The sequence below is a fragment of the Artemia sp. Qi Xiang Cuo genome, chromosome 21, assembly GCF_049724085.1.
Source record: "Artemia sp. Qi Xiang Cuo chromosome 21, ASM4972408v1, whole genome shotgun sequence".
Lineage (NCBI taxonomy): Eukaryota > Metazoa > Arthropoda > Branchiopoda > Anostraca > Artemiidae > Artemia > Artemia sp. Qi Xiang Cuo.
In genome coordinates, this window is record NC_142814.1 from 10293434 (window position 1) to 10307532 (window position 14099).

The window sequence follows — 14099 nt, forward strand, 5'->3', positions numbered from 1 at the left end:
GTGCAATAAGAGGGAGTCCGTAACTTGCCTTATTTGTATGTCTCCAAGTGGATCATGCATGTCCCCGATGTTAATTTTTCCGAGGAAGAAAATGCAGAAGGAGTTTGAGCTGGGACTACCTCCAGGGAATTGGGCTGAGGTTCACAGCACTGGATAGATGCCCGCTGAGCTATTCTTAGTATGGCTTGAAAAATTTGTAGTATTTTCTAAGGCATAAGAGGACTTTCCGGTTCTTCTCATATTAGACAGACATTCCACCCACACCAAGAACCTAGAGGACATAGACTACGCAAGAGATAATGGCGTTTCGTTGCTTTGTTTACCCCTGCATTGTTCTCACAAAATTACAACCGCTTGATGTGTCCTTCATGAAGCCGTTGAGCCTTCACTACGCTGACGAGGTTCGAAAGTGGCTCCGTTGCAACCCAGGGAAATTCGTGATGCTAACCCAGCCATATTCTCTGATTCAGATTTCCTACCAGCTGACACTACTGACATCAAACAAGCTGAACCTTCAACCCAAAAAGTGAATGAGGAACCTCCAACGATAGAGAAAGAACAAGAGGGAAAATATTCGTCTGGCTCATCTGTTCATACAGAAAATCCCCACACTTGTAGTGAAAGGGGTAAAGATGTTACAGTTTCTATCCCTACCGTTGGTGTTAATGGCACCCTAGCTAAAAAGGTTCAATTTAATATGGATGACAAGGCTGAATGCTGAATGCTCTTGAATGACTGCTCCTGAATGCTCTTGAATGACAACTGACATGAATGACTCTCCAACTGCATTTATTGTTTCACCTGAAAATTTAATTCCTATTCCAAAAGTCAGAGGAAGTGCAAAATGGATGAATCGAAGGAGACCTAAGAATGCAGTTACAACTGATTCACCATACAAAAATGAGTTAAAGGATGCTATAAAAGCAAAACAAGAAAAGGAGATTGCCAAGACAGAAAGAGCACTGAAGATACTTTTTAAAAAAGAAAACAAAACAAAACTTTAAAAATAAAGGGAAAGTGCATGAATAAGAGTGAAAAAGTACCAAGAAAAAAAACAAAAAAACAAGAAGATGAAGAAACAACCTGAAACTTACGGCAGTGATTCTGACGAGTTTTCTGACTGTGAATGTGTATATTGTTGTGAGTTTTACTCAAGGTCAACGGAGGGATGGGTTGCCTGTTCCATATGAAAAAAATGGGTTCACAATTCCTGTGCAGGAATTGATAGCGAGGCCGATGAAGCTATCCTTGTATGTGAATTTTGTAATTCAGAATGATATTAATTTCACGAGAGAATATGTTTAAACCAGTTTTGTTGGCTTTAGCAAAATGGAAAAAAAAGCCAAATTATAGTTTTATTTTTATAATTCAGATTAATTAATTAATTTAATTAATCATAATTAGATTAATTTGACGAAAGAATATGTTTAAAATAGAGTTGTTCCCTTAAACTAAATAAATAAAAAGCCAAATAACAGTTTACTTTATTTGTGGCTTTTTTTAATAAAAAGCCGCATACTTTTGTATTTGACATCTTTGACATCTTTTTGTATTTGACATCTTTTCATATTTTAATTAAATAAATGATAATTGTGTTCACTTCTTACAATATGAGTGTGCAACTTTGTTTACAACAATACAAGGTACTTTTATGAAATTTTGTAGCCTTTTATATTGACTCCTTTTAATTAATAAGAAACATTTTAAACTTAGTACCCCGTTCAACCCCGTGTTCCCCTATATATACTGTTTTAACTACCACCCGATTCTGCCCCGCATACGGGGCAGAACAGGGTATTTGACATCTTTTCATATTTTAATTAAATAAATGATAATTGTGTTCACTTCTTACAATATGAGTGTGCAACTTTGTTTACAACAATACAAGGTACTTTTATGAAATTTTGTAGCCTTTTATATTGACTCCTTTTAATTAATAAGAAACATTTTAAACTTAGTACCCCGTTCAACCCCGTGTTCCCCTATATATACTGTTTTAACTACCACCCTGTTCTGCCCCGCATACGGGGCAGAACAGGGTATTTTACATCTTTTCATATTTTAATTAAATAAATGATAATTGTGTTCACTTCTTACAATATGAGTGTGAAACTTTGTTTACAACAATACAAGGTACTTTTATGAAGTTTTGTAGCCTTTTATAATGACTCCTTCAAATTAATAAAAATCATTTTAAACTTAGTACCCCGTTCAACCCCGTGTTCCCAAATATGTAATTATTACATTCTTAAGCATTATTGATATCATATTTAAGTCATACGATAGCAGTCGCAGTATAATTAGATTAAAAATCAATAATATAACATATACTATATCGTTATGCAATGACAATCACAAACAGTCCTAAATTTAATGCGACGGATGTCATTGATGGTTTAAAAAAAGAAAAAAAACTTTTTAGCATGCTGACAAATGCTGCACGCTTGTCTGCGTTGCGCAGGTACTAAGCTCCTGATTCACTGCCTTCGGTCGGGAGTGTAATGCGTGGTTGAGTTGACAGAAAATTATTAATATTTGGCTTCGGTTTTGTAAGGAATAGCTTTAAAGACCCTCTTTTAGATGAAAAATTTGTAAAGACAGTAAAACTTTTTGATGAGATACATTGTAAAAAAAAAAAAAAAAAAAAAAAAAAAAAAAAAATTTGATATTCAACACAAACAGTTTGTTATGATTATCAACAACAAATATTGGAATTTTAATAACTGAAAATCGTTGAAATATAATATGTAGGGCCTTATTGGAATTCCTTAATGTTTATGGAATTTTCAACCTGTTGAGAAACACAAATATTGGATTTACAAACCCGAATTGAAATTTCAATTTGTTTACTGAATTACCTTTAACATCAACATATTTTGGTGATGATTCATTAACTGTGTCAACCTTGATTAACATATAGTAGATATAAGTCATATATTATTCCCATGACAATCATAAATATCACAAGGATTAACATTTCCACAACCACTCGGATTACATCTGTCTCAACCCAACATCTGTCTCATACCAGACAGAAACGGTCCTCAATAACCAAGTTCTGACATAGACTAAAACCGATCCTTCTCCAGGGTTGCCAACTTTTTGGTCCATGAATATGTTTTCTGAGCATTCAAAAACGTGTCATTTTTAACAAAATTATGTCAATATTTTGTCTATAGTAAGTTCATAATATGTTCATCTTGAAATCTCAGAAACTAGTTTTTTTTTACGACTTGTGCTATGGACCAAAATAAGCTTTGTGAACCTCTTTCAGAGTGGACAGTTAACATCAAACATAATGAAAAAGAAAAATATTCATTTAAAACATGCATAAAGAATGAATTAGTGACAAAATACAAAACTCATAAAAACATGCAAACAAAGGACCCCTTATGGGAACTTAAGGCTCATCTTCCAACGAGAATTCCCCTTGACATGGTCGGCATGAGGGTTAGCATTTTCACTTCTTTTAGTAACCTTTGGCCAATCAGAGTAGTTCTTGAGTATGTCATAAGGTACAATCCTAGAGTCAACTGACATTCCAGAAAGCCAGATAAGCTGGGTTGCCCTCCAATTACCTTTGACTCTTAAAAAGAGCATTAGAGCTTTCAATTTCCAATCGAACAAGCTCCGTTCGAAGTTTCTATGACTGTTCCTTCTATATGAAGTGCTTTGTCACATTGCTCGTTACTTCAGCAGTGATATTGCGCTGCCTATGTTTTTTGGTCGTTTTGAGTTTTAATTATTATAGTAATTCATATCTGTTAAATTTATATCTGGATATTTATAAGTTCTGTGGACTATTTTAAACGAAATGGCTATCTCACAATTTCAATCAGATGTATTTAGAAAAAAAGGGCATCAGGGACGGGAGGGGTAGTTTTCCTCTCCTATCACTTTTGACTGTTAAAAGGAGACTAGAAATTTCAATTTCAAATAAAATGAATCTCCTCTAAATTCTACACGACCATCCCTTCCATAAAACGTTATATGCTCTCGGAGCATAGCTTACAATCCCTACCCCCCAGGCTTGTTATATGACCTTTGGACTTTTTTTTTAACGAAATGGGTACCTCAAAATTCCTATCAGATACTTTTGGAGGAAAGAGGACGTAAGGGTGGGGGTAGCTAGTTGCCCTCTGATTACTTTTGACTTTGATAAGGGCATTAGAAGTTTTGATTTCCAATCCATTAAACTTCCCTCCAAAGTTTATACGACCGACCACCCCTGCCATAAAAAGCTTATATGTTAAAAATGGACAACTAGTATAACTCATAGCCCTTGCTCTGAGAAGTTTGGAGGGGGTATCAACCACGAAAGAATAGTTTCTGGACCTTTCAACTATGTTGAACAAAATGACAATCTCAAAATTTTGAGTGGATGTGTTTAGAAAAATGATGGGCGTGGGGGGCTGGTTGCCCACCAATATCTTTTGATTCTTAGAAGGAGCACTAGAAAATTAAATTTCCAATCGAATGAGCTCCTTTTGAAGTTTTTACGACAACTCATTCTATGCCAAGTGCCTTGGTCAGAAAAACAAATAAACAAACACGAAAACAATAATAATACATTGTGACTATATCCTAAAATTTCCTAAAAAAAAAGTTATTTTTCCTAAAAAAAAATGAAACTGATAAAATTCCTCCTGGGTGCTTGGCTTTTGATTTGATTTCAGACCATCAAGAGTCCAAATTTTCCATTTTTTCAACTTTTCATTTGCAGTTGGTAATACTTGATAAATAGATAAACGTTTTTGCCTGACTAAAGGAGGCCTGAAGTGACTGTTAACGAAAATTGTGCCTGCTTGTTTATTATGTTGACTGTACTGTATAAACCAGGAGAAAATAAAATCGGTTATGCATGAAAGAATACAAACTTTCAAAGAATTTCAATAGTATTTGCAGATAGTTGTCTTCGGGAAAGATCGAGCAACTTCGAAAAATACAGCATAGATTTAATAGTAAGTAAGCAGTTAGTAAGTTAAGTACGAAATAAGTAGTTTTAGCACTACTTTGGTGAAAAGTGACGCGTTTTTACAAACATATAGGTACAGTTCTATTCGCTGGAAGGCTAGGTTATTCCAACGGAGAATTCCTATACCGAGCATTGCAAACTGTGGTTTCTCATTCCGTTTACAATATTTAAAGTTTAGTGTTTTGGGTTGAAGGGGCAAAATAGGTACCTAGGTTAGGTTACGTATTTAATATATGCTATGCTTTACCCCTACCCCCCTGATGTGCAAATATATAGCCGAAATTTGTTTCTAAACTATCATATTTTTATCATATTATATTATATTATTGTTTTATTTCATCAGCATTAACCAAACTTCACATCTCGCGTGTCTTCCAGCTAATAGAACAGTACCAAAATATATCCCCAGTAGGAAAATGTTTTGTTTTATGTCATAAATTTGCAAAATTTGTCCCTTTTATATTCCAATTTTCTAAAATATGTCTACCTTATCTACCCTATTATGTCCCAGCACATAGAAATATGTCCTTTGGACCCAAATATGTCCAGTTGGCAATCCTCTCCTTCCCCTTTCAGAGGGAAAGGGGAAGGTTTTCCTTCCCGCAATACGGGACTAAGAAAATTCTGTGATATTTTTCCATTCTTCTGAATTTTTAATTTTGGATTAATTTTGAAATATTAATTAGAAAATAAATTAAAAATCTTTGTTCGTCAATTTATGTGTGTACATAAGACTGTTTGTAAAAAAATTTACTTTGTAAAATGGCACCAAAGTCAAATTTAATATGGTATTCAAGAAATTTCAATCTACAACTGAAATCCAAACTATTTTGATTAATAAAACCTATCTACGTTGAGTATTATATTTTTTTCTACTGAAAAATATATAATTTCTTATAATTTCAGCACTTTGTTCGACTTCAAACGCGAATCAAAGTTTCAACAAAAAAATTGGATGTTTTTACTTGTTTAAATTCCAGCAAAAAATTTTGTTGGAAATATATTTTTTTACAGTGTACGACAAGGGAAATACTTTCAAGAGCAGGATATATTTAGGGTTTTTCTGCCTTCATCCAAAATGTTATATTTTGAAATTATCCTTTATCTTTTGATAACTGCTAAGCTTGAGTAGCTCATCTTGTAATATCACGTTCTATTATCACGTTTTATCACGTAATATCACGTTCTATCACGTGTAATATCACGTTTTAGCTTAATCACTGACTTATGATCCATGGTGATAATTTCATCATCAGAATATATTCAAATCTGATTTTGAAGTCGTTACGCAGGGCGATTAAATGTTGAGCGTCCGTTGGAATATTATCATTAAGGCATTCTACCTAAGACAAATTTAAAAACTGGGAAAATTCAGGCCGACTAATATTTTACTTCACAAACATCAATTTTTAAAAGATGAAATTGCACCCTTTGTTTTTATTGAATCGAGACTGTCTCCTTGTAATTGTAAGGTAGTGTCATTAAATGTTTTGAATTAATATGTGAAATACACAATGTCTGCTTTCAGATTGATCAGGTTTTCTTGCAAGTCTGGACCTTTACTTTCCAAAAACTCTAAAACTGGTTCAAAAAGTAAGTAGAATCTTGTTAAACCTCAACCCTTTGACGACCAGCGTTCTTCAGTATTCAAGAGCAATCGTTGGAAGTCTTTAACATTTTCATTACAAAATTGTACAAATAAACAGGTATTCGGTGCATACCAAGCGATTAGTGCAATCAATCACTGAAAATTTTCGCTACTGGGTGTTGTCTGGGGACGACAAAGTAAATTGCAGTTAACTAGCCTATATTCTTTTAAGATGGCCTATACACCTGCGATATTGCCCGACCATGGTGAGTTACATCTGCTGCCCAAGAAACAACTTCGGAATGGAAAACATTTTCCTAAAAACACACTTAAATATTGATTCGCCTTTAATGTCCTTTTCCAAAATTTTCGCAAATTATCTACCGTTTTATAGGCGATTTCCAGCCAGGCTTTGTCCTACCTCTGACCATGGAAACCATCCATGGCTCCATGGCCCATGCAGGACAAATCAAAGTGTTGCAAAGAAGCTTCAAGGGACGTCCTTTGATAATGAGTGGAAGTTCTTCTGGTTATCTACAGTGATTGCTTACTTCACCATTCTATCGATCCAAAGCTCTCACCGCATCTGCCTATATTGGCAATATGTTGCAAGCGTGTAATGGTACATATTGGCGAGCTTCAACATAGACTCTGTTTTTTTTTCTTTTCAATTGAGATATGTCGCCTTATCCAAAGACTTTTTTCAGAGAAATAAAGACTCCCCATGACTTTGCTATGCGGGTGGGTTTTTTTTTCGTACATCTTTTTGACTTTAGAATAGAGCCACAACAGTTGATTTCTTACGTTTTGATTGGCTGACCATCAGGTTCTAACTAGGAGCAGATTAGTTAAGAGTAATTACTTTAGCCTCGAAGTCCCTAATGGCGAGTCCAATGGACTTGGCAACATTGAAGACATTATAATGTTAGATAAATGAGTACATGAAGCAATTGTCTGACAATTCCTGCTAAGAAGTATCTTCGGAATATCTAATTCGAAGGGCCCTTCGATTCTTTTGAAGGGCACTCAATTTAATGCTATATTTAACAACTGCTAACTAAATATGAGATTTCATTTGCCCTGTTACCCTGGTGCTTGTATAGTTCCTACTGAACATTACATATGTGAAAAAAAACCAAAAATTTTTTATCTTCGTATCTGCCGTCTTGTGCAAGCACCATTGCTATAAAATTGTTTTAATTTTTTTTCCGATTAAGATTAATAAAACCAACAATACAATTTTTATTCTCTTTTATTATTTACATTTTTTTTTGTCTCGTGTTAAAACAGAGCCTCTTGCCCACCTATTTGAAGGCGAACGAAAAACCAGCTACCTTCCTTAGAATAATTCCTTTTAAAAAATAATTTTTTTTTTCATTATTGCCATAAACGGTCGAATAGAGCATTTTAGACTAAAGAGTAAACAAAATTTAGAAGTCTATCTGGAACATTTTGAAATTTCTGCTGATGCTTAAAAATATTTTTTTTCCTTTTAGTTTTCAGATATATATTTTTTTTTCCTCTCGGTGGCATAATAATCTTTTTCAATTAATTTTAAACTTTAATGTCACCTATACTAGTTTAAAAACAGCTTTTATTTTTTTAAATTTGGATTTGAGTACCCAAACATAATTGACAAATACAAGGTATACTACAAAAAAAAATTCAAAACCGCAAAAAAAGTACCATTCCCGGTTTAGCAGGGTACCCTTCTGCCATAGGGCACCCCTTTCACGGTGGAAATACATTAATAATAGACAAATAATTTTCATAAAACCTTGTTCTCAATCAACTATACATCATCCTCCATCCTCCTAACCTTCCCTCAACCCGAAAACACACCAAGGAGGAGTAGAAAGCTGTGCCCTTACAATATCTTTAGGCACGCCATTCTAATCCTTCTTTTATAACAAACAAATAAACTACTAAAATCTTTTTAATACCCATTTGGCTATTCAAAAAAAAACTAAAAAAATATAAAAATTAATATGGTTTATCGTAATACTAACATCAATTCCTCTTTTTTTTTTTTTTTTTTTTTTTTTTTTAATAATTTAAAAAAATTAAATAAAAATTTTTAAATTTAAAACTCAATTTTACTCATCCATTCCACATCTACTCTCTCCCTCCATACTCGACTCCGTCTCAAGTCATCCACATAACTTTCAAGCCAAACATTCGCCAAAGGAATTTTGACCTGCTTCTGACGTTTCCACATTTTCCACACGTGCATGCTAACACCTGTCACTAACAAACATAGCGCATAATTCCTTTGCTTACCTTTAACACAAAATGACAGCTTTAGAGCCTTTTTATTTTCTTCTACAGACGTTGCTTTTATTCCTTCATTTTCTAATATTTGCAATAATCTTTGGGGTAATCAACCGTTCGAGGGGCATTGAATCACTTCGTGCAATAGTCCGTCAAGCACTTCGTCTCCACACATCAAACAAGTAGGCGTTTGAGTTTTCAATATGCGACTAACTCTATCACAAAGGGGTAATATTCCATGATTCATGCAGTACACAAACTCTTTCTGTTCATAACTAAACGGCAATTCACTTAGATTTTTAAAAGATAGCTTAAAGCTGTAGCTTAAAGGAGTAGAAAGCTGTGCCCTTACAATATCTTTAGGAATGCCATTCTAATCCTTCTTTTATAACAAACAAATAAACTACTAAAATCTTTTTAATACCCATTTGGCTACTCAAAAAAAAACTAAAAAAATATAAAAATTAATATGATTTATCGTAATATTAACATCAATTCCTCTTTATTTTTTTTTTTTTTTTTTTTTTAAAAAAAAAAAAACGGCTCCTTTTCTCTAGCTCTATAATTTGGTTCTTTCTCACTTCTAAAAACATCCCGCGATACCTTCTTTAATTCCTCCTTTCCCAAGTCACATCTCAGTGCTCCCAATTCCTTTGCTTTCTTCAGGGGGCTGACAATCCATCGCAGAGGGGTCAGAATTTTTTTGCTTAATTTTTCACCTTCTCTTATGCATCCTCATTCACTATAGGGAGAAACCACTGCCTCATAATTGCAGTTGATGACTCCTCTTTAACCACAAGTTCACAAATATTTCTGAGGAAGAGCGTCTTGCATATAACCCTGAAATCTGCTACCCCAGTTCCGCCCGATTCCACAGGAAAGTATAGCATTTTTATTAGTAGCTTTTCAAGTTTCCCCGTTTAAACAAATCTCCAGATGGCTCTTTCAATTTGTTTGGCAAGGTTTTCAGGTAATGCGAAAACAGAAGCAGTGTAAAATAATAGCATGAGGCAATACGTATTGACATACAGAACTCTTTCGAACATCGTTTTGAAAAGGCGTTTTCTTGGTTGACTCAATATCCCGACTATTTTATTTACTTTTTCATCCCAAAATTTTTTTTGTGCTCAGCACATTCTCAAAAGTCAGGCCCAATTCTCGCGCTTTTTCCGCAAATGGGACCCAACAGTTTCTTTCTATGTCGTCGTAATTTGCCGATTTGTTCAAGGGTAGAACACTGCTCTTTTGTCTGTTTATTTTCACGTGAAATCTTTGCTCGTACCAATGCAAACCCTTACACACAGTTTTCACATCATTTTCACTTCCAGTGATAAAATTTCCGTCATCTAAGAAAGCTGCACTTTCAGAAAAACGTTTTCAGGAACTTGAACACCGCACATTCTTTCTTCTACATACCGAAAGAGTGAGTCGAGATATATTTCAAATAGCGTTCCAGAACAAGGGTCCCCTTGTAGCAGACCTATTTCTAGGTTTATTATTGTCGTCAGTTTTCCATTCACTTTTATAACTACTTTCGGTGCAGAATATGTTCTTTCCAATTTACCTATGACATTCTTTCCGAAATTCATTTTTAGTCACAATAATAACCACAAAATCTCTCATGTTACGGAATCATACATCTTCACTATATCAGTACCAACTAGGGCTAATAGTTTCCAACCTAACACTTTTTCCATCGTTTTTTTTTATCTCGCCGAAGGCAAAAGTCTCTGATAACTGTCAGGACATGTTGGGCTTTCCTGCTTTTTATTCCACCGTATTGGTAATCTCCCACTATTTTTGCTGCGCTTTTCTCCAGTCTTTTAGACCATACTTTAGTACATATTCTAAAGTGGCAGTTTGTTAAGGAGATTGATCGCCAGTTTCGGAGGTCTTCTCTAGGTCCGCCCTTGTGTAACAGTGATATAACTGACAGTTCACTTTCAGGGTATCCTCTTGACCCAAATTCATTTAGCACTTTTATTAAAAATAAAAGTGCTCAGATATATTTTTAAACTACTGCTTTGGATCTCATACTACTTCAGAACCAAGAAAAGACACATATATACTAAACCACATTTCATACTTTTGTTTTTCGTTTTATTCCGGGAAAGGTCTTCCCAGCAAACAGAGTGCTTGGTATCATATATTTACGGACACTTTTTTCCCTAAGTTATTCTCATTTAATATGAATAAGAATGGTAATTGGTATATATCGAAATAAAAACGAAAACTTGTAAATTTGTAATTTTTTTCTGCATTTCGAATAAAATAGAAAGTGGCGCAGAAACAGTGTCACATTGACTATGGTCAATTGTCTGTCTATACTTTTCACATATTTATAGAAAATAGAGGCGTCTTTTTTAGCTACCATGGTTTTAAAATTAACTTATAGATCATTAAAATAATTACATTACATAGCAAGCATTATATTATTTAGTAGATATAATAATTTCATATAATTACTTTTTTATTCTATTTAATTAAATTTGTTTCAATATGCTAATGTTCATAATAAATTGACTTATTATTCAACAAAATGGCAAAATCAAAACAAATGGTACTCACCTTACTACTCCAGAGCCTCTTTTTAATTTTAAAACAAGAAAAGCCACAGCTACAATCATAAGTCCAAGTAAGCCACCAAGAACACCACCAAGAATCTTTAGTGAAAGTTGAGAATCTGAAAATATAATAAAAATTTATAGAAAAAGACAATAAATGGTAAACAGCACAATTAACGACTTCAAAACAATAAAAATAGTAATTAAGCGATCCCTAGGCATCGTTCATGGCATATATATGACGCCATTTAAGTCATTTACAAGCATGATAATAATTTGAATCAACCCTAGACGGGATGAATATATTCTGTATGAATATATGCTTGCATATATTCTGTAGGGATGAATATATGCTTGCATATATTCTGAAGGGTGAATAACAGAGAACGGGGATGTTGGGAAGGGAATAAGAAGGAAGTCCTTATCAAGGATTTTATTTGGGGGGAGGGGCTCATACAAACTTTGTAAAACACAACTAAATTTGTTTTCATATATTTTGTTACTTTTACACGTGCTGGACACGAGATTTGGAGGGAGGAGAGGGTTCAAACTGGGTACCCCTCCTCCTAGATATGACCCTGCTTATAAGATTTTGATCTTCGACGATACAAAATAGAAGTATAGGGATTCAAAAATACTAGGTACTAATGACTGGCATATAGTGACTTCATTATAAGGAGAAAATAAGATAGGTTTAATTGTTATAACCGATCTGCCATATTTTAGGATTCAATTAGTCACAGGCTAAAGCCTGATTGTTATTTTAGGAAGTTATCTGAATGTGATCAAGATGTTAATAAAATCTGAAAATTTACTAATTCAGTACTGAATCCTGGCTCTCCCAGCTCATTTTACCAGCTATTATTTTTCCCTTAACTGAGCTTTTTCGAGCTTCTTTTGATCCGGGTATTTTACCGGAATCATAGGCAGCGCAATCGCGCTGCCTAAGTAAAGAACGATGTTGGCACAATGCATTGTTATTTTTTTTTTTTCTTCTTCCATACCAGGGCACTTCGTTTCGAAGGAGTTGTCGTAGAAACTTCGAAAAGGGCTCCTTCGAATGGAAATTCAAAGGGATAGTGCCCTTAATAGTCAAAAGTGATTGGAAGGCAACTATCACCCATTTCACGCCCACCATTTCCCCAAACACATCGAATCAAAATTCTGAAATAGCCATTTTGTTCAGCGTAGTTGACTTCCAGATAGAAAATATGTTTTTGAGGAGGTCACCACTCCCCCAAAACCCTCAAGGCAGGGTTTTAAGTTATACCCTGGGGGCATATAAGAACGATGTTGCACAATGTATTATTTATTATTTTTTTCCTTTAGACCAGGGCACTTCGTATCGAAGAAGTTGTCGTAGAAACTTTGAAAAGGGCTCATTCAATTGGAAATTGGAGTTGTTTGTGCCCTTTTTATAGTCGAAAGTGATTGGAAGGCAACTAAAATCCCTTCAATGCCCACCATTTCCCGAAACACATCCAATCAAAATTTTGAGATAACCATTTTGTTCAGCGTAGTTGATTTCCAGATAGAAAATATGTTTTTAAAGAGCTCACTCCCCCACAACCCTCAGGGCAAGGGTTTTTAATTCTGGCCTGGAAAAATACAAGAGCAATATTGGCACAATGTATTATTTAATATTTTTTTCATTTAGACCAGGGCACTTCGTATCAAAGAAGTTGTCACAGAAACTTCGAAAAGGGCTCATTCAATTGGAAATTTGAGTGGCTTGTGCCCTTTTTAAATGTCGAAAGTGATTGGAAGACAACTAACACCCGTTCCAGGCCCACCATTTCCCAAAACACATCCAATCAAAATTTTGAAATAGCCATTTTGTTCAGTGTAGTTGATTTCCAGATAGAAATTATGTTTTTGAGTAGAAAACTCCCCCACAGACCCCAGGGCAAGGGTTGTAAGTTATACCGTAGGGGCATATAAGGTTTTTATAGAAAGTGTTGTCGTAGAAACTTCAAAAAAGATTCATTCGATTAGAAATTCAAAGGGCTAGTGCCATTTTTAATAGTAGAAAGTGATTGGAGGGCAACTAACCCCCATCTCACGCCCACTATTTACCTAAACACATCCAATGAAAATTTAACGTATCTATTTTGCTCAACTAGTCGCAAGTTCTGGAAATTAGGTCTTTGAAGATGACAACCCCCACAAGGAAAGGTTTAAGTTATGCCTTGGGGATATATAATGTTTTTATAGAACGTGTTGTCGTAGAAACTTCAGAAAGGGCTCATTCGATTAAAAATTGAAATGGCTAAAGCCCTTTTCAATATAAGTTTTATAAGGCATATGAGTTTTTATTGAAATCTTTAGCATAGAAGCTTGAAAAGGGGCTCATTCGATTGGAAATGCAAAAGGCTAGTGCCCTTTTTAACAGTCGAAAGTGATTTGAGGGCAACTAACTCCCCTCTCACGCCCACTTTTTCCCCATACACATCCAATAAAAATTTTTAAACAGCCATTTCATTCAACTTAGTTGAAAGTTTTGGAAATTAGGTGTTTAAGAATGACAACCCCCCCCCCCCCACAGCCCTCAGGCCAAGGGTTGTAAGTTATGCCCTGGGGGCATGTTTTGTATAGAAAGCGATGTTATAAAACTTCAAAAAAGGCTCATTCAATTGGAAATTGAAAGGGCTAGTGCCCTTTTAATAGTCGAAAGTGATTGAAGGACAACTAATTCCCCTCT

The 14099-nt window shown here is 34.6% G+C and overlaps 1 protein-coding gene across 1 annotated transcript in view; it reads right to left on the bottom strand.

Annotated features, from left to right (window-relative positions):
- LOC148939225 (uncharacterized) overlaps positions 1-14099 on the bottom strand; it is a 329493-nt gene that overhangs the window by 25564 nt on the left and 289830 nt on the right. The window contains exon 19 of the mRNA XM_089106790.1: positions 11403-11517. Within this exon, the coding sequence (XP_088962916.1) occupies positions 11403-11517 (115 nt within the window). The remainder of the gene's footprint in view (positions 1-11402; positions 11518-14099) is intronic.